The sequence below is a fragment of the Triturus cristatus genome, chromosome 3_2 (genome assembly GCF_964204655.1).
Source record: "Triturus cristatus chromosome 3_2, aTriCri1.1, whole genome shotgun sequence".
Classification (NCBI taxonomy): Eukaryota; Metazoa; Chordata; class Amphibia; order Caudata; family Salamandridae; genus Triturus; species Triturus cristatus.
The window spans coordinates 1,131,925,314-1,131,951,040 of NC_140584.1; the positions used below are offsets into that span (position 1 = coordinate 1,131,925,314).

At 45.7% G+C, this 25,727-nt stretch overlaps 2 protein-coding genes across 2 annotated transcripts in view; both read left to right on the top strand.

The window, feature by feature from the left end:
- The first annotated feature begins 11,352 nt into the window (after positions 1–11,352).
- Positions 11,353–25,727, top strand: part of METTL16 (methyltransferase 16, RNA N6-adenosine) — a 388,563-nt gene continuing 374,188 nt past the window's right edge. The window contains exon 1 of the mRNA XM_085649941.1: positions 11,353–11,488. The gene's annotated coding sequence lies outside the window, so the exon portion shown is untranslated. The remainder of the gene's footprint in view (positions 11,489–25,727) is intronic.
- On the top strand, positions 11,415–24,360 carry LOC146859251 (zinc finger MYM-type protein 1-like). The gene is made up of 2 exons (XM_085649940.1): positions 11,415–11,488; positions 20,355–24,360. Exon 2 carries the CDS (start codon positions 20,394–20,396, stop codon positions 22,791–22,793), a length of 2,400 nt encoding a protein of 799 aa, XP_085506066.1. The 5' UTR covers positions 11,415–11,488; positions 20,355–20,393; the 3' UTR covers positions 22,794–24,360.

Genomic DNA, 25,727 nt, shown 5'->3' on the forward strand with positions numbered 1-25,727 from the left:
TGGTCCAGGCAGCACTCCCCCCGGCAGCTCCGCCTCACCACCGCCTCGAGTCCCCAGCTGATCAGAACTTGCCTTACTCGTAATTTTCATTGCGCTTTGTTTGCTTGTACTGTGCCTGCTTAATTTGTTGAGTTTCACTCGTAATTTTCATTGCGCCTGTTTGCTTGTACTGTGCCTGCTTAATTTGTTTACTCTGCGTATTCCTTATTCCTCCCCCCTGTTTTTTTTCCTCCTCGTCCTCCTCTGCCCGGTTTCCCACCGCTGCTGCCCCTGCGGCCCCTTCCACCCCGATACCGTCACTACCCCTGCTCCCGCCTGGACCGCGCCCAGCGCCAGACCCCCTGGTCCCCACGAGCACCACAACGTCAGACGCCACTACGACGCCAACTTCCTCCACGCACTCAACGCCGGCAGATCTACCACCTGCTTCCAGGCCACCCCGAAGCACACCCATGGACCATTCACCTGCCGAAACTGCAGCTTCACCAGCCAGCGTACACCAGCACGTACTGTCCCCCCCTCCACGGTAGGCCACAACCACCTCAGATGCATACTGCTCAACACCCTCTCCGTCCACAGGTACGCCATCGAACTCTGGTACCTGCTCGACTTATCCTCCCCGGACATCGCCTTCCTGACGGAGACCCGGATGAACAGCTCATTGGCGCCCGACGTTGCCATAGCCATTCCGGATGGCTACAAAATCACCCCTAGGGACCGCACCAACAGACTGGGAGGAGGAATCGCCATCGTCCAGAGAAACACCCTCAGAATCTCAACTAACACCGAAGACACCCTCAGCACCGCCGAACAACTGCACTTCCAGATCCAAGTCGATCCCAACACCACCCTCAGAGAAACCCTCGTGTACAGACCCCCCGGACCCCAGCCACAGTTCATCGACTCCATCACAGACGTTATCAGCTCGCACGCCTTGGCCTCTACAGACTACATCCTCCTTGGAGACCTGAACTTCCACCTTGAGAACACCAACGACAGCAACTCCACCACACTGCTGGACAACCTCGCCAACCTTGGCCTCAAACAGCTCTTCACGACACCCACCCACTCCGCCGGACACACGCTCGACCCAATCTTCTCCGCCAGCAGCCACGTCTTCGTCAGCCACACCTCTGAACGCCACTGGACCGACCGCTGATGCATCCACTTCTCCTTCAGGAAAACCACCGCACACAACCACCAGCAAAGAATCCCCCACCGAAGCTGGAACAAGGTCACCAAAGACCAGCTAATCACCACGCTCGCCCTAGACCCACCAACCGACAACACCGACACCGACACCGACACAGCCGCCCGCAACCTCAGGCAACGGATCGACGACTGCACCAACACTCTCGCCCTGATCAAGAAACCCTCAAACAGACGCACCGACAGAAGAGCCATCTGGTTCACCGCTGACCTCCAGACATCCAAGCAGACCTGCAGAAGACTAGAGAAGAAATGGCGCCACGAGCAGACACCGGATAACCATGCAGCCCTCAAGACCGCCAGCCGCAGGCACCACCAACTGATCCGAGCAGCCAAAAGGACCTCCTTCAAGGAACGCATCGACAACAATGCACACAACAGCAAAGAGCTCTTCAACATCGTGAAGGAACTCGCCAACCCCAGCTCCAACTCCAATGTCATCCCGCCGTCACAAGACCTCTGCGACTCTCTAGCAACCTTCTTCCACCGCAAGATCACAGACATCCACGACAGCTTCAACACCCAGACCTCTCCAACAGCCGCCGACACCCCAGAATCACCACCCCCAGTCTCACCGGCCGCCTGATCTCCTGGAACCATGTCAGCGACGAAGACATCAACAAGACCATGTACCCCATCCATTCCAGCTCACCATCAGACCTCTGCCCCCACCACATCTTCAACAAAGCAAGATCCATCATCGCTCCCCAACTCCGTAAGATCTTCAACGGCTCATTCGAGACCGCCACCTTCCAGGAAAGCTGGAAACATGCAGCGATCAACGCCCTACTCAAGAAACCCAAGGCAGACCCAAAGGACCTCAAGGACTTCCGGCCCATCTCCCTGCTCCCGTTCCCGGCGAAAGTCATCGAGAAGATCGTCAACAGACAATTGACCCAATTCCTCGAGGAGAACAACACCTTGGACTCGTCCCAATCCGGATTCCGCAGCAACCACAGCACCGAAACTGCCCTCATGGCCACCACCGAGGACATCAGGGCCCTGCTGGACAACGGCAAAACCACGGCCCTTATCCTCCTGGACCTCTCGGCCACCTTCGACACCGTCTGCCACCACACCGTCTGCCACCACACCCTTCGCACACGCCTCTACAACGCAGGGATCTGTGACAAAGCCCTAGACTGGATCACCTCCTTCCTCACCAACAGAACCCAGAGAGTCCGCCTCCCCCATTCTGATCCGAAGCCACCAAGATCACCTGCAGCGTACCCCAAAGATCATCCCTCAGCCCGACCCTTTTCAACGTTTACATGACACCGCTCGCCAACATCGACTGATCGCACGACCTCACCATTGTCTCATAAGCCAACGACACCCAGCTGATCCTCTCCCTCACCAAAGACCCCAGCACCGCCACCGCCAAATCCAACTTCCATGAAGGGATGAAGGCCGTCGCCGAATAGATGAAGAGCAGTCGCCTGAAACTGAACTCGGACAAGACGGAGGTCCTCATCCTCGACTCCACCCCCTCCGCCTCTGACGACTCCTGGTGGCCGGCCTCGCTGGGAACTGCGTCGACACACACCGACCAAGCACCCAACCTGGAGTTCATCCTGGACTCCTCGCTGTCAATGACCCAACAAGTCAATGCCGTCTCTTCCTCTTGCTTTAACACCCTCTGTATGCTTTGCAAGATCTACAGATGGATCCCCATCAGAACCAGAAGAACGGTCACCCAGGCCCTCGTCACTAGCAGGCTGGACTATGGCAACGCCCTCTACGTGGGAACCACGGCCAAACTCCAGGAAAGACTCCAATGCATACAGAACACCTCCGCACGCCTCACCCTCGACATCCCCCGCCACAGCCACATCACCGCCCACCTGAGGGACCTGTGCTGGCTCCCAGTCAACAAGAGGATCACCTTCAAGGTCCTCACCCACGATCACAAAGCACTCCACGACGCCGGACCAGCATACCTCAACAAGCGACTCACCTTCTACGTCCCCAACCGCCAGCTCCGCTCTGCTCACCTAGCCCTCGCCACCGTCCCACGCATCCACCGAACAACCTCCGGCGGCAGATCCTTCTCCCACCTCGCTGCTAACACATGGAACACCCTCCCCATCCACCTACGACAGACCCAGGACCTGCTGACCCTCAGGAGACTCCTCAAAACATGGCTGTTCGATCAGTAGCTGCTCCTCCCCCCCACCCACTCAGTACCATGAGACCCTCACGGGTGAGTATCGCGCTTTGCAAATGTTTGATTGACCCGCCTCGTCAGCGGCTCACCTACTGCAGTTGCGGGCGGGTCCCAACAATTTCAGGGTTGCGTTCAGCCCAGCTTCATTTTACCTGGGACACCGTATGGGCCAATGCCTCCTCCCCTCCCGCTCTTCTGGGACAAACGCTTCAGCCCCAACAGCTTGTACTTCAGCCTTTCAAAAGAGTCACCGCTGAGAGATTCGGCCGCCAATACCCGGCCCCCGATGTGCGTTGAGGCAGTGTCGGCCCAAGATAGTGGCTCCTTCCCAGGGACGCTAGGCTCCCAGCGCCCGTTCCGCCGGAGTATTTGGACCCAGAGGTTGCATCCTGCGCAGGCGATGTTCTTGTGCAGGCCGGTGTTAGTAGTAGGGTCGATGCTAGTGAAGCACCGCAAGATACTGTTGGATGCCTTCGCGCTGATCAGGAGCACCGCAAAGAACGTCCAATGCCCCTCGACCCTTCTCAATCATGCATTTCGAACTTACATTGCGAGAATCTAGCAGGCTAGCATATAGCTGACAAAAAAAAGCACCTACCAATATGAGCTTCTCCCGTCCCCATATGCATAGATAAATAAAAAGAAATAAAACAAGCCATTTGGCAACAAGGAGGAAAAACTGAGAAAATTATTTCAAATTATTTGATTGTGCGAAATATACACACTAGGTGTTTATTTATATAACCATGCTCTTATAAAATGTAAACGTAACCAGGTCTGTACCTCCGGACTCACGCACCACCACCTCACTAGTGATCTTCACATCAGAGCTGAAAGCCCTTCTCCTTCAAAGACACTTTAGCTAAGGACATTTTGGCTAAGCTTGCCAGTGGGAATATTCGCTCTCATCTCCATGTCTTAGCCTCTGACCATTGCCTTCAGATTTACTGCACTAATTTGATTTCATGAGACTCTAGTCTACGCAGAACATGGCACCAATTCACTGCTATAACTTATACTACCTACGTGTTTGAAGAGCTGCAACTCTTGTGCCTTACGTAAGGATCTGCTATTTTGTCATTTAGGACCTTTTTTAACGTTCTCGGTTTTACTGTGAAGCGATATAGCACCTTTGGGTAATGTCTGTGCTATACAGAACTGCTTAAATAAACGTTGTCTTTTGAGCGTAGGGCATACATGCCAACATTTTAGAGGTGTAAAATGGGATATTAGAAAAAAATGATCGGGAGAATGTATTTCTCTAAATGACTTCTATTGAAGCAGGTGCAATTTCATGAGGGAGACAGCCAAAATGAAGCAATTTTTTGCTTCACAAATCGGGTCTATTGGCATGTATACTACTGGGCACTCAGGAGGGTGTTAAGAACTCCAACTCGAAGTAGTTCAATAAGTTCTTTAATCATCAAGCCAACACATGCTCCTACAGAAGCTGGAGCGATAAACGTCACGTCAGTTCGGTGATCAGCTGTCAACTGTCAGCGGACAGTTCACAGCTGATGACTTCACTGAGAGTATGGTGTCCGCGCAGGGACACTAGAACGCGTAGCATGAACAGTGTCCTAGGGTGGACATATGTTAAACGTAACACATCTTCCCCCTTTGCAAATGAGAAGCAAAATAACAAAATAAGGATAGTCCGAGTAGCTCCCTGGGCACTGTGGTAATCACTCACAAACATTGTCTTTTAGTTTGACCGGTGGACCCAACAACCTTCCAGCCTGGCTCCAGCTAATTTGCGGTGAAGTATCACCCGACGGCATTGGTGGCAACATGCGCCTGGTTCTCGTAGTGTTTGGCTGATCAATAATTCCAGTAGCAGTTGTGAAGATGGAACTAGATTTGCCGCACACAGCCGGTGCCAATGTCGTAGGGAACTCGCAGTCCGACTCACAGTCTGAGGAGTAGAAGGTGGACCCTTTGCTTTTTGTTGTAGGGAAAGAGTTCTCCATGGTTATTATCTGTTCGGAGTCATCTAGACCCTTTGATGGATGTTTGTATGCTGAGAGAGCGGAGAAGTGCCATACTCTACCATCACTCAGGAGTGCTGAATTACAAAACACATTTTGCACAGACAAGGGTGTTGTATATCTGTTCTGAGTCTTACCTACATGCCCACTTCTCCTTACTTTGACCAGATCTCCAACCTTGAGTTCCACATATTTACATCCATGTTTTTTGTCGTAGTTTTTCTTTGATTTGAGCTGGGATTGTGCAAGTCTCTCCTTGACTTGTCTTGTTGACCAATGTACTCTTCTTGCTGCTTTAATCCAGCCAACATTGTCTCTTGAAAGTGGTGTCCTACCCCGCATCAGTTTAAAAGGACTATGTCCCGTTGTTTCACAGGGTGTGATTCTGTACGCCCACACCGTTCTCAATATTTCTTGCCTCCAGTTGAGGTTACTATTGATTGCAAGCTTGATGGTGCCGTTCAAAACCCTGTTGAATCTTTCAACAGCACCGTTACCTGCGGGATGGTAGACTGACGTTGTCTTATGTATGATGTTATGTCGGAGAATGTAGTTTTTAAATAATTCTGACGTGAATTGCGCACCATTGTCGGTCACAATCTGTTTAGGAAGGCCTTCCCGCGCAAATGTTTCATCCATGAATTTTACTACGCTTTGTGCATCGGGTTTGTTAGTGATTTTAACTTCAGGGCATTTGGTGAAGTGATCTTTGATTATTACCAAATACCATTGATCAAAACCTTCAGACACAGGTCCCATTATGTCGATACCTATTCTCTCCCAGGGCATTGATGGGCATGGAATGGGTTGCAAGGGCGGTCTAAACGCTACTTGTGTTTTATCGGCATCCATGCACAATTTGCATTCTCTGACTGTTCTCTCAACATCAAGGCTGACCCCAGGCCACCAATACATATATTTTATCCTACTTTTGGTCTTTGCAATTCCGAGGTGCCCTTCATGGCATATTTTAAGTATTTTTGATTGAATTGACTTAGGTGGCACAAATCTTCCACTTCTCAGTAGGAATCCGTCTTCTAAGGACAATTCATCCTTGACTTCCCAGAAATGCTTAAGGGGTTCCGGTAGTTTGTTTTTAGCACACCATCCCTCGTTGATTTTTTTATGACTTTACTGATTATGTCATCCTTTTCCTGTTCATTGAACCATTCTTCTTTATCTATTCTGCTTGCGAGCTCTAGGGCATTCGCTGTGCACAGTTCATCTTTTTCGTTGTGAGCATCTTCTTTAGTTTTGACGGGCATCCTGCTGAGATAGTCCGCAACCACATTTTTCACACCCGGAACATATTGTACTTTGTACACAAAATCAAATAGGCGTACTGACAATCTAGCCAATCTTGGCGAAGCGGTGTATAGTCCCCTTGTAGTGAGTACCTTAGTTAAAGGCTTATGATCAGTGCACAAATGTACCATTCTGCCCCAAATGTATTGCCTGAAGTGCTCCAGTGCCCACACACAAGCAAGTGCTTCTCGTTCAATTACAGAGGATTTCTCCTCTGCTTGTGTCAGCGAACGTGAGGCAAAAGCTACTATTTACTCGACCCCCTTGGAGTCTTTCTGGGTGAGAACTGCGCCTAAACCCTTATTGCTTGCGTCCGTCGTTACGTAATTCTGTCACGCAGGATCATAGCCTTGCAGGGGTAAAGCTGTGCACATATCTGACTTTAATTTTTTTAAAGCTTCCTCGCAGTCTTCATTCCATTCGAACTTGTTCATCTTTTTTAGTTGTTGTCTAAGTGCATACGTTTTTAGTGCGAAATTTCTGATGAACTTTGAATAGAACTCAACCAACCCGAAGAATGATCTCAACTCATCCTTGTTTTCTGGAACAGGAGAGTCTTTTATTGCCTGTAAGAGTTCTTTTTTTGGACTGATACCATCGCCAGTTATTTGATGGCCCAAATAGTTCATGGAATCGCTCGCAAACTTGCATTTTGCATGCTCTGCTGTAAGTCCCTTACTGTTCAGTATCCCTAAAACTTGTTCAACTCTACTATCATGCTCTTCTTTGGTTTTGCCCATAATTAAGATGTCGTCCTGGAAGAGTAGAGTTCCCGAAACTCTCTCAAAAATGTTATTCATGAGTCTCTGGAACATTGCTGCCGCTGAGGCTAACCCAAAAGGCACTCTGGTAAATCTAAAACACCCATAAAATGTGATGAATGTAGTCAGGGATCTGCTGTCGCGATGTATGGGTACCTGGTGGTATGCAGATTTAAGATCAATTGTTGTCGTGGCTAACATTTCATTAATTTCGGGTAGCGGATACTGCTCCACAATAATGTTTTGATTTAAATCCCGTAGATCTACACAGAGCCTCAATCTGCCATTGGCTCACTTGGCGATGACAAGGGGAGCGACCCATTCAGACGCATCAATTCTTTCAATTATTCCTTCTTCCAAAAGCTGGTCTATCTGGGCCCTTACTCCATCCTTCATCGCAAACGGAATGTTCCTTGCCTTATGTACTACGGGAGTAGTCACGGGTTTGAGTTTGATCTTTGTGTTGATAACCTTTGAGCTCACCCACTGTTCCACTAAACACTTTGGGATATTTTTTCAGTAGAGATTCTGCATAGTCCTTGTTATCAAATAGGCTTAACACAGGTTCCATTTTGCTTGGGTCTAGGATGATGCCTAGATTACCCTGATCCATCCATCCCAGTACTGATGGTCCCACTTTAGAAACATATAGATTGCCTTCAGTTTCACGCCCTTTGTAAATAAACCTCAATTTTTTATATCCACAGACATCAATGAGTTCTCCTGTGAATGATTTGATCTTTATATCCAGTTTTTCTAATTTACTTCCAAGTGTTTTTTCGAATCTTTCTTTCCAAACACCCTCGTTGACTATTGTGTAAGGCAAACCTGAGTCTGCGACAATGTCAATGTTTACACCACCTATCGTCAAACAACATATGGGTTTCTTTGTTTTAGTAACCGACTTCGTTGTACATATTTTATTCACATCTTCATCCTGTTCATCATCTAAATTAAGTACGAACATATTGATGTCATCGGTGTCTGTTTCATTCTCGTTTAAATCTTCATCATATTCAACCATCTTTACCTTTTGTGGTTTTCTCTTATTGCAGGCTTTGACATAACGTCCCTTTACCCCACAATGTGTGCACTTCACTTCCTTTGCTGTACACTTTGGGTCATTCGCTAGATGCGATGCACTCAAACACCGGTAACAATGGCCCCAGTTTTTCGTTTCATTTCTTTTGTAAGATGATTTATAACTTCTTTGATTGACAATTTGCCTGTTAAAGTTTTTTCTGTCTGTCACCCTGCTTACAGTGTCGCTTTCCTTCTTCTCTTTTGTCTCAGAAAGAACCGCTTTGGCACAACGTCCAGTCAGTTCAGCCTTCCTTGCAATGTCTATAATGTTTTGTAAGGGATATTCACCCTTCGCCAAATATTATCCTGTATATTTGAATTTGAGCCCTGCATCACTATCTGATCTCGAATGAACTCGTCATGAAGAGCTCCAAAACGACAATTTATTGCCAGATTTTTTAGTGCGGACACGTAATCATCAATAGATTCACTTTCACCTTGTTTCCTATGGAATAATTTGTAACGGTCTACTCCGACGCATACTGTCGGTTTATAATACGTGTTGAGATCATCAATAGCATTGGTGAACACATCACCTTCATTTTCTGCTCTAATTTTCTTGTTGATAGCATTGTAAACTTCTATACCACCAGCTCCTAAACAATGCATGAGCATTTTATACTTCCTTTCTGCCTTCACCTCATCATCCTCTTCTAATGTGGAAATATAATTCAAAAAATATTCTCTCCAGTCCTGCCACTTGAGAGCAGGTTCTCCTCCTGCACGTAAGAAAGTTTCTGGAGGCGATAGATTCCATACACACCCTGAAGCCATATTGTACAGTAGTCTACCTATAAGTAGGATGAATGAATATTCCCCAGAAAATTGTGTAAGTATGTTCACAGAGTAATTGTAGACTATGCTGGTGAAGGTGTCTGCTGTGTTAATAGCTGCGTATGTGTAATTTTATAGCTGTTTAAGAAACTTTACTGTTCAGAATGCTTGAGTTACATTCTATTTAGGATTCTAATCGTGAATTTGACACTTCCTACTGAAATTGCTTGTTAAAGATTACTTTGCATGTAATTTCTTACTTTGCGTCAATGTTCCACTCTGTGCTTACTGCTTGGTTTCATGTAATGTGCCGCCGGTGTCCTCTGAAACGCTGGTTCCGTTTTATGTTTAGCTTTTGCCGCTGTGACCCTCGTAGCTTGCAGCCGATTGTCTGTGAAACGCCAGAGTAGCGTTAAGTAGGTTTTTCAACGCGTAAAACAAAATGGCGCCTTGACGTTGCGTTGACAACTAGACTGCATGTATTGAGGAGAGTGAGCCAGCTTTCAAAATGGAGGCACGTCGCTACGTCACAGCGCGGTGACGTGTGTCACAGCTGAGAGAACCGGTGGATTCCGAAGGAATACCAGTTGGAATTCTCCTCACGATGGAATGACAGTTGGAATTACACTAACTTCTGCTCGCGCTCTGTCATTACCTCAGAGTATTTAGTCCATGGAATTCCATTACATGTACCTCATTTACCTTGACACAGAAGCGTAGAGCGAAGGTTAGATTGAAGACGTACGATACATTGAAGTATATCCTTCTTTGACACAAGGCGTAGAGCGAAGGTCAGGTAGAAGTCGGACGATTCACTGGATTATTTTGTCGTTATTCTTCACAACTCGACATACTTTCCAATGAAGTCATTCGATATAAGTCCTTAGAACCTTGCTGCTTAAGATCAATTACGCTTCTTCTCAAAATTAGAAACTTCACCAGACTGACTTGCCAATTAAATATTTTTTCTGTTTTCCGTGGGTTCCGTGCTGGCACTCGTCGCCACGTTGTTAAGAACTCCAACTCAAAGTAGTTCAATAAGTTCTTTAATCATCAAGCTAAAACATGCTCCTACAGAAGATGGAGCGATAAACGTCACGTCAGTTCGGTGATCAGCTGTCAACTGTCAGCGGACAGTTCACAGCTGATGACTTCACTGAGAGTATGGTGTCCGTGCAGGGACACTAGAACGCGTAGCATGAACGGTGTCCTAGGGTGGACATATGTTAAACGTGACAGAGGTTTTTTTTTTTTTTTTGCAGACAACCACTTCCATGCAGTATGCTTTGTAAAAGAGTGAGAGATGTAAGAGGCACAGACCCGCTTTGCTAATTGGGCGTCACCTTCATGCACTCACACGGCCCATGCCCGCCCCGAAGTGCTGACAGTACAATTAGCACTTGCGTCACCCAGCGCGTTACTAGAGTACAAGGGTAAACGACAGCTATTTTGTGAGTATGTGAGAAAAAAAAATCCTGAGCTGTGCCGCTTTCATACAGCTTTCCCTCAACCAATCACAATGCAATTGTATGTTCCACCCCCCTAGTCCATTGATGACCACCTTTGCAGCTATTTACCGTGTAGGGTACGGGAGTAGCAGTAAATAAGGGAAGCCGTAAAACTAAAAGGTATAACGGCAAACCCAACGAAACATTATGAGAGAGAAACAGGTGAAAGTTAACGTTAAGCATTTCCTTTGCTAGCCGATAGCTGTTTTATGTCAGTTTATAACATTTCGTCCGTTTTAGGTTGCGTTTCCTACTCAGACGTGGCAGCATCTCTTCCGTTCTGTGCGCAGACGCGGAATTATCAGTACAGCATGGCGGCGGCGGCGGCTGCCGTACGCATGCGCAGTGAACTCAGTACGGCCCGTCCCCTACTGTACCATATGTTTGTCTGTTTACCACTTGCACCGGCAGTCAGCTAAACTTATCGATAATAGAGCGCACCAATTCAGGAAAGCACAGGCTGAGGCACAACGGATCCGTGCCTCGTTAGTGCTGTTATCTCGTACAGCACGACAACGCTCTTTACACTTAGGAACGACTACCACCATAAAATATGACCGTCCGCGTGCGCCTTCTGTTGTGCGCGATTTAATGACGTCACACGGAGAAGGGCGACGGATACGGAACGACAGTGTGGGCTAGACGGCTGCATTAACTCTCTACTGTACGAACAGCTCGTGTTCTGCGGCTCCGGTAGGTGTGCGTGTGGGACGGGGAGAAAGGGGTGGGTATGTGCACAGGCACCGGCAGTCACCCTGGCGTCTCCTGCTCGCGGGTCCACGTGCAGGACTCGCTGCAGCATTCGGGCCACATCATTAAACAACTAGACTGCTAACTTTGTGTGTTGATTACAAACTGAAAGCGGCAGGCCATGATGCGGATGTTAATGGGGGGACGCACAGACTGCTGTAGAGCAGCCTGGGGCAGTTTATGGGCTGTAGTCTGACTGTATTTGTTAACACAGGGTTAAAGTTTGGTGTTTAACAGTGAGAGAATTCTGTAGTTTCACCTCTGAAAAGCAGTGATGGGTATCAATTTTCCCCACAGCATCCCCCACTCAAACTCCAAATGCATAGTTGCGCTGCATTTCGGATTACTTTTCGTGTATACGGTTTGGAGATCTGAACAGTGGATTCCATGTCTAAAAGACCACGTGGTGCTACGCTGGCTGCGACAGATCTTTAGAACGAACAACCCTTCTTTGATATTTTATTTTCTCTCACACTCCTGTTATTTTTTTAGGTCTCGCGAGCAAGGCTCGAAGAGACATTTTATATCTGGGCTTTTTCAAAGTGCTGCCGTGGCCTAAAGCTACAGTGCACGTGAACGTGCACGCGCGCAGCGCCATGTGTCTGCGCTTCACATGAACAGCATCTGCGCGTTGAGTGCTCCTCTCCGGAAGACCTGCTGAGTTAATTATAGGTCTGCAGAGGCATGCTGTGATAATGACCGCTCCCCCGCCCCCGCCAAGCGCGCGTGCCACGCTCCACCGGGCTTGTCTTGTTTTTTTTTTGTGCATATTTATATAGCGCGAACTCGACCCGAAGGTATTGGAGCGCTTTACATAGCACCCTATTTACATTACACATTCAGGCATATAGTGAGTTTTACGCACTCCTCTTCACCTGACATCCGCTTTTCTTCATTCTGTAATCTGCCCCTACTCCCCATCTTTGCAGAGTGGAATGAACCTCGCCTTTCCCAGTTCCTTACACCCTCACATATCTTAAAAGAAGGAACAAACAGGCCACTGCTCACACTCCTTTCACATACCAATGCCGCACACACATTCTCACAGTATCTATCGGACTATGTGAAAACAGCATTTTGTAGACACTAACAAGCTTTCACCTGCAAAACGAGTACAAGACAGTATAAATAGTGCTTTCACTGTGAAAACCACACGCTCCCACCCATCGTAGGCAAACTTGAGGCCCGCTAGTATTGCGTTCACTTTAGTCTCTACGTTATAGGTTGAGCGAGTGAGGCACGCTTTGATCGCTCGAAAGAGGCAACTTATTTTTCTAAACTGCTCCAGGGGCCGGCATGTTTGCATATCGGCTTATTCCCCGGCTTTGCACAACGCCGGGTAAATGTACTATGCAACACGGACCGACTAACTCACAAAAGTTTCATGCTTAGAATTCAGTACCTCAGGGGAAAAAAAGTCAGCAACATTTCTGAGCATTAGAGACAGTGACTGTTTTTCCGTTGGTTCAAGAAAGACTCGTTATCACCCTCAGCGTGCCTTTGCAAAATATACATGTGGGAGATAAAATAAAACAGCTTGGCTCAAAATATTATTTTTTAAGGAACCATAGAGGTAACTGCTCGCATTTAAAATGGACATGTTTATGCATTCATTATACATGTTTATGCATTCATTAACTTAACGTGTGGGTTCACTCACGAGGTGGCTTTTAGGTTTCAGTCAAACACCAAACGTAGAATGAGAACGTACCTCTGAATACAGGATACCCATGGCTGCTCCACACGGGTCTGGAAGAAATTAATGCAGGATTCTGGGATTGCGGGGGCGGCGTCCGACTTTGCTTGCTTAAATCCAATCGTTTCAAGGGGTAACTTCTGCCTGTAAACACACGGCAACTGCCAGGCGCGCAACACTCATTGGACTCAAAGGGCTTCAGCGCCCGTCCCCCCCCCGCTCTCCTCCTCGGGTGTGGCAGCACCGGATGAGACAGCTTCCCGGGCCACACACAGCCGCTCCCGAGCACTTCACAGGTCTTTAAAAGACCATTTGCAAGTTAATGAGGCCTTGCTGTTGTTTCACCCTTTCTAAGTGCCCCTCCAGTTCCACTCTTTATTATGGCTTAAAAGATTCAGCCCCCACCAGACTTTCTCAAGCGTTCTAAAAGCAATATGGCACGGCCAGTAAAAGCGAGATTTAGAAAAAAACTTGTGATAGCTTCTCACTTTGCAAGAAAATCATTTTCTACTTTCAACTCGTGGCTCGTGAGTTGTTGTGAACGGCGTGTGCTCCATTGATTTTGACCCTTTTCTGGTCAATTTCAAGTCCAAGCGCGTATGCTCACGAGGTAGTGGGGTATCAGTTAGCCCTCTTATCACGTAACGTGATTCTAATGTTTGTTTTGTTTCCATTCTTACCCTTTTGCGCACATGAGACACCCAACATAACTGCTGTTCCCAGCTTTTTGGTTGCATTTTTTGTTTGACGATGAGCATGTGTTGTAATGAAGCAGCCGCATCTCTAAGCCTATATGTGTGCTCTCAACCAGATTTAGAGTCAGTGCCACACTTCTAAGAGGCGAGGTTGCAATTTGCACAACAGCGTTGCAGCTCTCACATGCACCAAATGGGCCCTGCTTGGAGCACAGCGGGAGTGCTGCTCAGTGCATGTCAAAGAATGCTTTCAGATATATGTATTGGACACACACATCGAGCTTGTCACATAGCACGTTACACAAACCATTGGCATTGTAAATGACAATGGCTTTTATTTATGTGTTTTTAACAACCTGCAAGCGGTGCGTAAACACGCACTTTGTACTTATAGTCGCTGCCTATGAGAAGCAAGGCTGGCAGTAACTGAATCTCTTTTACTACCAGCCTTGCTTCTCGTAAGCAAGGACTATGAGTACAAAGTGTGTGGTTACGCACCGCTTGCAGGTTTTCAAAGCACATAAATAAAAGGCATTGTCATTTACAATGCCAATAGCTCAAACTCTGGCAAATGCGAGACCTATTGCATTGCAAATGCTTGTTTACGTACTGCGTGCACATAGAAGAAGAACGGGTCAGAGTGGCAATGCTGCATTTGTAAAGACACAATATCGATGATGACGTTACTTGTACTTCCTAATATGACACTCAGTGCACTGCAACTGCTTACCAATAAACGGGGGCTTGTGCGACCTATGCACTTGCTTTGTTTTCGTTAACATTCGAGGACTCACCATACCCCATTTACGGTTTGTAAAATAACCCACGCTAGAGTTGCGCAACTGTTTTTTTTTTTTGTTCTTTTTTTAAATCACTGCTGCCTAAGAAAAGGAGGAAGGACTTCTAAAACTATTCGTACAAGCAGCATATTTCCCCGTGATGCCACATAACTTGAGCAGAGTTAGCATTATAAATCTTTTATAAATCTGGATTGAGGAACCGAGCCTGGACAGTGGGCTTATTGTGGCCAAACACTCACTGACTGTTGTGTTAGCTGAAACTATAATGTTGTAACAGACTCAAATAAGGTTAGTTATGCAGCTCTGACTCCTGCATCAGAGCTTTACACATGGTCCTTCGAGCGAGGTTTGTACCCACATGTTAATTTCATTTATTTACTTTTATTACTATCCTCTGTCTAATGAACGACTGGTGATTTTCTATCCAGTATTTAATCAATTATTATCAGAACAATGAAATACACGTTATTGTAGTAATTTCTTTTTAAGGCCTTTAGTGCAGTAATGAGCGGATTCCTGCTCCTGATTTTCACATTTGACGTTGACAGTTGTTTAGCCAACTGAGCCATCTCGCTGCCTATATTCAGTTGGGTATGGGCGAACAGCTGTAACCCAAGCCTATAGATATCCAACGGAGTAAGACTTGTACAGTGATCCACTTGTAAAGTATCAGCAACTGGCTTGTCACTGTGGTAGTTACACCGTGACATCGATTATAATACGCTTATACTCGATATGAGCATGGCAATGCACATTTAGGAGTTTAACCTTATATTTAAAGTCTTAGTCATTGTAGGCAGTGTAGTTAGTGTCCTTTTCCAGCAAACTACCACTGCAGAGAAAGTAGTGAGTACAGGAGTTCTCGCACCAGAGCATGCAAAGTTTCCAAGTCCTCTTGCAACTTTATATCATTGATTCCTGTCTTATGCAGTATCTCAGCCAGTGACTATTCACAAACTTCTTTCCCCTGCTAAGGTGCCATAGGCCTGGCTACCTGTATTCAGGGTGTCTACTGACAAAAAATAAGGTGATGTAAAGAAGGCTTGAATTAATCACTGCCACTGGCTATCGCTCTGGGCTGTGTTACAGATTGTTGTTTTTCGCCCACTGTGCCATTCTAGACGGACCTGCCGTATGTTATGTGAATTTGTAGAGCACATATAATCACCTGTGAGGGTATCTAGGCTGTCAGTTGGGCAGGCCCTCGGGGGAGGAGGAGACCATGCCTGATTCGTCTGGAAGATCAATATCTTGAGATTCCTTTGGAAGTTTCAAGAGGGTGTGGGGGGGGGGGCAAGGTATGAGAACAAGCGTCCCCTCCTTCTCGTCTTCTTAATGCGAGGGAGGTGTGCTGTTGCTTGGGATGGAGATTGAAGGTGTCTGATGGGTTTGTAGAAGTTGAGGCAGTGGTTGAGATAAGCTGAACACTTGTTGTGGTGAGCTTTATAGGTATGGGTGAGTAGCCCGAACATACATCTTTCCGGGATGGGTCTGAGCGAGCTCCTGAGTGGATGGTATTTATCAGGGCGGTGGTTTCTTAGTTTGAGAGGGTCTTCCAATTGCTTAGCTGCTGTTTGGCGATGAAGGAGGTGTCTGGCTTGTCGGTGGAGTTCATATCGGGAAGCTGTGGGTCAGATATGTTGCAGATCTTGCCAGTCTTCCATTCGAAGAAGTTTGAGAGGTCGTTGCAGAATGCTTGGGATGGGATGATGTTGTTGGCAGCTTCAGGATTGATTGGAGAACTCCTTGATGATGGTGAAGAGTTGTTTGCTGTTGTTGGTACTGGCTTCGAGTCTGAGAGTTAGCACCTTTTTCTTTGTGTCTCGTAGTTGGTGGTGGTAGAGGTTGAAGGGTGGCTTTGTATATGCATCATGTTGTTTTTGTGTGCAAATCAGTCTTGGTCCTGCTCCAACAGGAACAGTCTAGCCAGAACTGCCAGGCCTGGTCCCCTCCAGATGGGAACACAAGCAATCCCAGGCTGGTTTTTACCTACTTGGGTCTCTTTTGTGAGGTATTGCTTGAGTACTATAACACAGGCATAGGATGATAAAGGGGGATGAAAGCAGCTGAGATGTTAAGGATGCTGCTTTGTATGTTTAATAGCTCTGCTTCAGTACCACAATGTTGATGGGCTGTGGTTTGTTTATCGCCTGATAATACATGGTTCCTTCCCCCTTCTTCCAGTTATCTGGGGACGTAGGAATATCAGGTTCTCAGTCCTGGCACTTTTCTGCATTGTATGTCTTAGTTACAGTATTTGATTTCCTGGAAGATGTATGCTTTTGAGGAAAGTTTAAGTGAAACCACTTCAAGGTACCTATGACTTCTCTGTTGCTTGAATACGGAAGTCTAAACATAGTCTGAGTTCTCAGCAGTGTAAAGTGGTGAGCTTGGTGAGCATGTCTCCTGGATGCTGTCTTAGTCTTTTGTGTAGTAGTAGTCCGTTAGCAAAATTGGTAAGTCATTAACAGATGTAGTGACATATTCTTGGTAAAGAAATACACAGTAGTTTATAGAAAAGTTAATAATTAATTCACCCTGAGCATATCACACATAAGTAAACACTAAGGGGCCGATTACGAGTCTGGCGGTCCTCGGACTGCCAGACTTGTGGTGAGGCCGCGGCGGCCTTGCAACCGCCACATTACGACCCTAGTAGTCGTGCCGCCCTATGACTGCCGACACACCAGTGAACCGCCATTCCCTGTCGGTGGCGCGCATGTCCAGAGGCATCTATATGCTTGGCGAGACCACCGTGGTCCCGCCAAGCACATTAAGAGTTTCCTCTCTGCCAGTATTTTCATGGTGGTTCCTCCTCCATGAACTCCCTGGTGGAGAGGAAACAAAGAGGGCCCTACAGGGCCCCCTTGTTCCTCACGCACTGTGGATGCACACAGGGGGGGGGCACAACATGTGCCCCCTTGTGTGCATTCATAGAAGTTCCAGCACGGAATGGACTTTATAGTCCATGCTGGGCTGGAACTGTGTTTACATTCCCATTGCAGGGCCTATTTTATAGGCACCGCCGTGGGAATGACAAAGGAATCGCCCGCCAATTACTAAAAAAGTAATTATACGGCAGACGGTTCTCACGTAGGTTCAAAGGTACAGCGGTGGGGCGGTCCCGCCGCCAAACTGTCAAACTCATCATATGGGGTCATCACAATAAAATGAAACCACAGGTTTCATGTAGAATGTGACCCACAACTAGTTCACCAAACAAAGATTCTTTATGAAAAAGGTACTTAATGATTCATTCTAAGATTGCCACTGGTGTGCACTAGTTGCCTTCTTTATGCCTCATCCTGAAATTCTAGTAGTACTACACTTCTACGAATGCCTTCTGTGGATTTGGGAGTCTTTTGGGGGACCACCCAAAGGTGCAGGGTCACCCTATAGTCCTCGGGTCCGGAATACAAACTGAGACCAACACTGGAGCACAGAGAGAATGGATAATTATTACAATCTCATGAGAGAGAAAGCATCAACAACAGACACCCATTGCTGTCCGAGGAGGCAGTCTGCTGAGTGCTTTGTTTTTGCACCTTATATACCCTTCATCCCCATCCTGTCCGTGCTAGGTGAACAATAACAAACACCAAAAATTTACAGACAAGCAATGGTCAGTTCTGATACAATCAGCAGGTGGTGGCTGTTTGGCCCTGCAGGGCATAGGCGAAAAAGGCATGATTATATGTCAAACAAACGTTAATCTGGTAAGTCCACAGATGGTAGCGGTGAGGCCCCTGCAGGGTGTAGGTGAAAAGCATGTTTATACGACAAGTAATGTTCGATCGGATAAGTCCGCAGATGGTAGTTGTTGGACCCCTGCAGGGTACAGGCAAGAGGAATGATTACATAGCAAGCAGAGGTCAATCTGATAGGCCTGCAGATGGTAGCTGTTGGACGCCTGCAGGGCATAGTGTGCAGGGTGAGGACGATAAACATCTGGGAAACTCCCTGTCCGACTGGTTGAGCATGGGCTGGTCAGTTTGTGACAGGTCAAAGCACGAACAGGGTGTGAGCGCCCGTGCAGGAATGTGGGAGGTCAAAAGTGGAGCTCCAGAATGTGCGTGATACAGAGAGATGGTTAGGCATGAAGGGTATAGCACAAAATGGTGGAGTGAATGGCAAGATAGCAGACCTACTTTTCCACACTTCTATGTTTGGAATAAATACGTACTGTCCCTGAACAAGGTATAGAAGTAAACCATAATTCTGCTACCCCTCAACATGTTCCTGATGGCACTGATTGAAGTAAAAGTCTGTGCAGTGAACAGAGGAGTATCAGAGTATGTACACCCACACAGCCAGAGACTGGGAGCCACTGTGCAGCGGTAAGGTACAGACGAGGTTCATCCATCAGTGAGGAATTTGGGGCACATTTTAGATGTTCATGGTGACATATGCGGTTTAAATGAACATCAGCCAACTTGCACTTCATGCAAAGTACTCTTAAACTGGATTAGGCTTCAGCTATTATGATGCCTCTGAAATAAAAACTTTAAAAAAACAGTGCACAATCTCTTTTGTTGTTTCCATAGCTAGTTTTAGTGCAGTTTTCAGTTAATGGGAACGTGACTTCAATGTCCAGAACAATGGAATACGTTGGGCACCTAATATATTAATTAATTACTGTGTAGTAGTTTATGGTTACCCATGAAACCTAACTTGTAGTTTTGTGCAGCATACAGTTAATGTGTGGTATGGTGTTGAGGTTTCAATCCTGGTATATTTTGAACGGTCTCCAAGATCTAATGTTTGTGGTGAAAATAAAATATATGTGATAGAGTTTTAGAAAATAAACTGCCTGAGGGTATTCATAGCCAATTTCCTAGAGCACTAACCCATCCATTTTGTAGGTCTACATTGACATCTTGTAATTTTGCTGTGACAGTCTTCCACTTTATTGTGTTTGGCTGCACATCCCTATTGTGTTGAATCCAGGATATTCATTGGTTGCCACTTTGCAGCACGGTACCCATCTTACTGTTAAACAACTCGCAAGCAATCTTATTGCCCATTGTTGTTCTGTAGAAAGTTAAAGGTGTTTCTATTTCCATCTGCTCCTAATTAGGTTAGGTACACCCCTGCATGTAGAGTCACAGCCAAAGGCATTCTCATAATGAGGTACTTATCCCATTACCTACTTGGATGAATAATTCCATTGTATCAGACTGTGATAAGATCTGTATAAATTGTGGTATGCATGGTCCTGTGGTTGTCTACCTCTGGTGGAGGAGAACGAGATTAAGACGAAGTCCATTTGCTGGTTTGATCGAAAGTTTGGAACAGGGTATCTGCATTGGTATACCTCCGTTTTACCACCCATAATACTGGTATTGACTGCCACAGTTGGACACAGTGTGATTCCAGTATGGCGGTGGGCATAATGTGAGCCGCAACTGTAATATACAGTGGGCATACTGATGATACTGTAGAGTAGGGGCATGTCAAGCCTTCTGTTTCATACTAAAAGTACAGCACCCCTTTCGTTGTCAAATAATACAAATAAAAAAAACACCTTTTTGTAGATGATATATTTTGTTTGAAATTTAGGAAATGATTGACCTTTTATATGCTCATTATGTAGTTCTCCGTTTTGTATCTACATCCAGGGGTGGACTCAGAGTTCAGACCATCAAAATTACAAGGAAATGAAGAGACACCTGGAAACAATTGACAGCATTTTTTGTAAAAGAGAAAGACTTGAAGTTAACGCTGCCATTGATGACAACAGTGATGCTGTATCATCTGAGACCTGTGGGAAATTAGAGCAGACTTGTATGGAAAAAAGTGGCATTAGATGTGAAAAGTCTACAGCGACTGCTGTTAATCTATCGATATCGGCGGTAGAAAACTGTCAACCAGAAAATGTGATGGTGAATTCCCAGATAGCAGTTTCCTCCCCCTTGGATCCTTCAAGGCCAATCCCAAGAACTGAAGATGAACTTCAAAGATTAGTTCTCCGTGGCCCACATCAGCCCATCGGGCCCTTTTCTAGGAAGAAAATTGGTGAGAAACATAGAGGTTTTAGGGCTCAATTCTACAAAGATTTTCCATGGGTTGAGTATTCTTTTGAGACTGAATGCATGTATTGCTTTACATGTCGCATTTTTGGCCAGAAAGTAAGCCATTGCCATGGAAAAATTGATCCTTCTTTCACAACTGCTGGATGCAAAAATTGGACAAATCCAACTAGAGCCCTAAGGAAGCATAGCACCTCTCTGCACCACCAGCGGGCCTTGCAGTTGCATGAAGACTACAAGCGATCGCCCAGATTTCTGGCAAGTCTACTAGAAGCTACTAAAACTAAACTTATTGAGGAGAAAAGCCAATGTCAAGAAAATCATGATGTGATGTTGCGCCTTTTTCGTATCGTACAGATTTTGGGACATCAAGGTGTTCTGTTCGGAGGGAACTCTGAGACTTCAGATTCAGACTTCCATGGGATGTACTTGGAGTTGTGTGAACTGCTTGCTGAATTTGATACAGTCCTGGCAAAGCACAAAACTGCTTCCTCTCATACATACACCTCTAAAGCGATTCAGAATGAGCTCATAAATGTAATGTTTGAAGTGATGTGTTATAAAATAAAAAAAGAACTGCAAGAGGTGCAGTGGGTTAGTGTTGTGGTGGAGGAGGCTACAGATTATTCCCATAATGAACACGTTGTTGTACTTCTAAGATTCTGCGATCCATCCCTGAATGTTCACGAGACACTGATATCCATCCAGCCAGATGATGAACTTGATTCGTGGTCTCTCATGACTATACTGAAAACAAGCCTTGCTGCAGTGGGTGTAACAGAAAATGAAATTATAGCTCTTTGTTATGACAGTGTTACAGCAAAGAAAGGCGTGAACAAGGGAGTGCATGCTCTTGTGACTGAATGGTGTGGACGAGCTGTTCCATATGTGCATTACCATATCCACTGTCTGAACCTTGTGCTGGTGGGTGCAATGAAATGTACAAGGTCAGCGTTCTCTTTTTTTGGGCACCTTGAAAACATTTATACATTCATTGAGAGCAACTGTGCTCACCACAGCGTTCTTGAAAACATTATGAAGGCAGTTCGTCTACTAAAACCGTTGTCCGATGCACGATGGCCATGCAGAGCGGAGGCAGTTAATGCCATTGCGAGCAATATCCAGGCCTTAGGTATTGCTCTTAAAGAAATTGAGGACAGAACATTTTGTAGCAAGACTGCTGTTCAAGCAGCAGGTTTGTACGAAGCGCTGCAGTCTTTCAATTTTCTCTTCTGGTTAACAATGCTAGCTCCTCTTCTAAATGCCATCAACAAAGCAAGCAAAGAACTACAGAGGGCCAGAGAGGATCTGTTTTGCGTCTGCCACGCAGTATCTATGCTAAAAACTGTTCTCCATGATATGAGGGATGGATATGATTCCTTGTTTTCAAGCCTGGCACAGCAGTGTGATGCAACTGGAATTTCAGTGGTGAGGAATGGAACATTTACTTTTAGGAATGACAGGAATCCTGATATTGAAAATGTATATTCGAACATTAAGGAACGTATGAAACAGGATTACAATGAGGTTCTTAATAATACACTGTCAGAACTCGATGATCGATTCTCACCAGAGGTTGTCTCTCTTTTGGAAGGCTTTGCACATGTGCTACTGAAGCGTCGTGCTTCAGATCAGAAGATCCGACTTGTTGCCGGATTTTGTAATGTTTCTCACTGTGACCTAGCTACTGAAATCATGTTAATGAGGAATGATAATCTGTTCAATGAAGAAAGTTACAGTTCGATTGATGAACTTCTCGTATGCTTGAAAAAACCTGCATCAGCAATGTACACAGTCTTCAGAAAAGTAATGGGTGTGTTTCTCACTTTACCCATCACCAGTACTAGTGTTGGACAATCCAATTCCAAGCTTGCGCTAGTCAGAACAAAGTTGCATTCCGCAGTGTATCATGATCGACTGGATGCCTTGCTGATGATGTCCGTGGAACAAAATTTGTGCAAGTCAATAAACCTAAACCAGTGTGTGGCGGTTTTCAAGATGAAACATGGCAATTCCATGCATGTGTAGGCACTACACAAGGCTGTGGATGGGAAGATGTAATGAAAGGAGGGACTCCTAGAAAGAGAAGAGGCGCGAACACTGGGATTGCAAGAGAAATGGAGAAGTCTGACATGAAGAGAAATGGGGTGGAAGGATGGACTGAGAGCAATAAAAGGGGGGCTATGTGAAATTAATGGAGGGACAACAAAGTGGAGTAATGCAGTAGAGGTAAATCTGGCAGATTAGGTGTATGTTGAGAGAGAACATCCTATCCTATAGAGTGAGATTGCCAGTGAAGGCAAAAGGGGAAGCACCTGACCTGTGATGAATGAAACATTTTTGCATGGAAAGGAAAAAATATAATTTCCGATTCCTACATGGACCACCTGTTTTCTTGATGTTCATCCGTAGGTTTTTGGTGAACACAAATTTGTTTGGAGTGAAATAATTCCTCTGTGATTGGGGCTTGGTAGTGTTTGGACTAAATATTACCTCTAATCAATCTTTGAAAACCCAAACGCATTGCTTCTTTACTAATACTCATTGAAAATGTGCCTAAAAAGCTATATTTTGATCCCCTAACAAAAAAGGGAAACCTTTCAGGGGTTGTGCGCATGCAATAAGTAGTAGGTTCCCAAATTGTCTGTGAGACTATTATTTTCCTCACTGACACTGGCCTTTATCTGAGCCACTCATACTCAACCTGATTTAAGATCTTATTGCCTCATATTTAAGTGTTGCTTCAGTTTAAATGATTGAGAAGCAGCCATGCATTGATAACCACCTCTTCTTTTCCTGATGCATGAGGTACCCTGTTGGAGGCCAACTTTGTGCATCGTGTCGTTTTGCTGGCATGGCGTAGTGTGTGAGATGTTGCATTCATTGAATTTGTGTACCCACTGCTATCACATGGTGTGCAACTGTGTGCCTAAATGAGTGGCATGGCATAATGATGCATAGGAATGGAGTGAGGATGCACCATTGCAGGACTAGGATGGTAGTGCTCTATTAAAACAAATGTGGTAAAATAAAGAACCAGCCCAGTAGCTGTTGAGGCGGCATTGTATGGGTGCCGGTCAGGCAGCATTAATGGATAGTCATGCGATATATTTTGTGGAAGTTGCACAGCATTGACACCCTGACATTAGAGTTTCTTTTGTCGCACCTTATGATTTCATGACTAGTTTGGTGGCTGATGTACATTTAAATGTAGCTTTAGATGTTTTGTCTCATGAAATTTGTTGCGCTCGTTCTGGAATCTGTCGGGTTCCGATTATGCTATTTTTCAATTGTTATATGTTCACCACCTGGGATTGTTGATCAGACCAACCAGATCCAGGAATATGTAGGGGTACTCTGAGTTGAAGTGGGAAGATCTTAGAATTGGCATGCATTGTATAGTGTGTTTAGTGGGGCAAGTGGTGTAGTTGCCTGTTTGTGGTCCTATCCTGCATCCTTCCTAGACTAGAGGTGAGGTGGGCCCTTGTTCCGTAGTACTTGATGGTGAAGAGCCATTTTTTCTGCCTCAACAATCTAAACATATTTAGAATGTAGTTGTGGATTAATTAGTCTGGCTTCTGTGCATAGCCCAACCGCTCCTCCCGCTCTGCATCTGTGTTCATCAAACATGAAGGTTCTACAGTCTGACTCCACGTTGCAGAAACTTTTAATCACTTTCTAGGAGGTGCACAAAGTTGGTCCGCAAGGAACCATGCACGCCACTGCATCTATCTTGTGACAGGTTAAAAACCGACCTGTAATCTTGAAGATCGAGGAATTTCTCTCTGACTGCTGGAGCTGAATCCACACCATGATCTTGGCTGGGAATTACTGTTCCCAGACCATTGGTGTGCATATGTTAACCTGCATATATTACCTGCCTCCGGTAAAAGCTCAGTGCCCCGCTTTTTTAGTGCAGTAAACTGGTTCCCCAAGATAATTTGGTGATTAAGAACTTTTAAGTTTGAGTCTTCCTTCCAAATACATGCACCTCTTTCGTAGTCATGGGTACCATAGCAACAAATTAAAGCCGATAGTTGCTCCTCCAGTCAGTGGATAGCCATTTGCGTCCTTCAAAACGTATTCAAAGCCAAGACTGGAAATAAATTGTGCAAACTAATAGCATCCACCTGACTGCAGACTTAAATATATTTGCTTGTGATGTAGTATTCTTTAAAGAAGTGTGTCTAGAGCGGTTTCCTACATCGGAGCAGGATTGGTACAGGCCCAACGGACATGAGGATATAGTTTCAAATCCTGGATTCAAAAAGGAAGCTGCCTTGTGTTTTTTTTATTTTATGTTTAAATAACTTTTTGGGCACTTCATTTCCCATGTAATGGTGTACTGGCCATATATGTACCAAGAACCACCATAGATGGTGAGCTTGTCAGTCAGATAGGCGATTACTCTTTGTGATGGCTTTGTAGGTGATGCAGGAAGTTTTGAGGATGATGTGGACCTACAAGTGGTGCCAGTGACGTTATCATGGGCTGGAGGAAATGTGGTCTTACTTCCTCAGTCCCTTGGTGAGGTGTGCTGAGGCGTGTAGGATGCCCTTAAGAGAAGTTAGTGTGGAATTGTGGAGGGCTTCCAGACACAAGACTATAAGGGTGTGATGCAATTTTGAAATCTCTTTCTGGGTGGAATAGTTTCACGTTTTGTAGTAATGAGATCTGGTACCAAGCCTTTTCGGTTTTCACCCAATGCCAAATCAGAGTGACTTAGCATTGTGTGAAAGATGGGTTTTTAAATGTGTATTTGTGTATGTCGTAGATGTTGTTGATGTTGTTTGTTTTAGTGTGGTTCAACTTTAGGTGGGTGCTGGGCATCAGGTGATGATGAGGTACAAGTAGGGGTTGAGAAGTTGGATGTCAGTAGCAGAGGAGACTTTCAAACAGATGTGTGTCGTCAGAGTGCTGGTGAACGTTTATGCTGTTGGTGAGACAGTAGAGTACCACAAG

Coding starts and splice junctions, on each gene's coding strand:
- LOC146859251 (XM_085649940.1), top strand. CDS start 20,394: ATGAAGAGACACCTGGAAACAATTGACAGCATTTTTTGTAAAAGAGAA.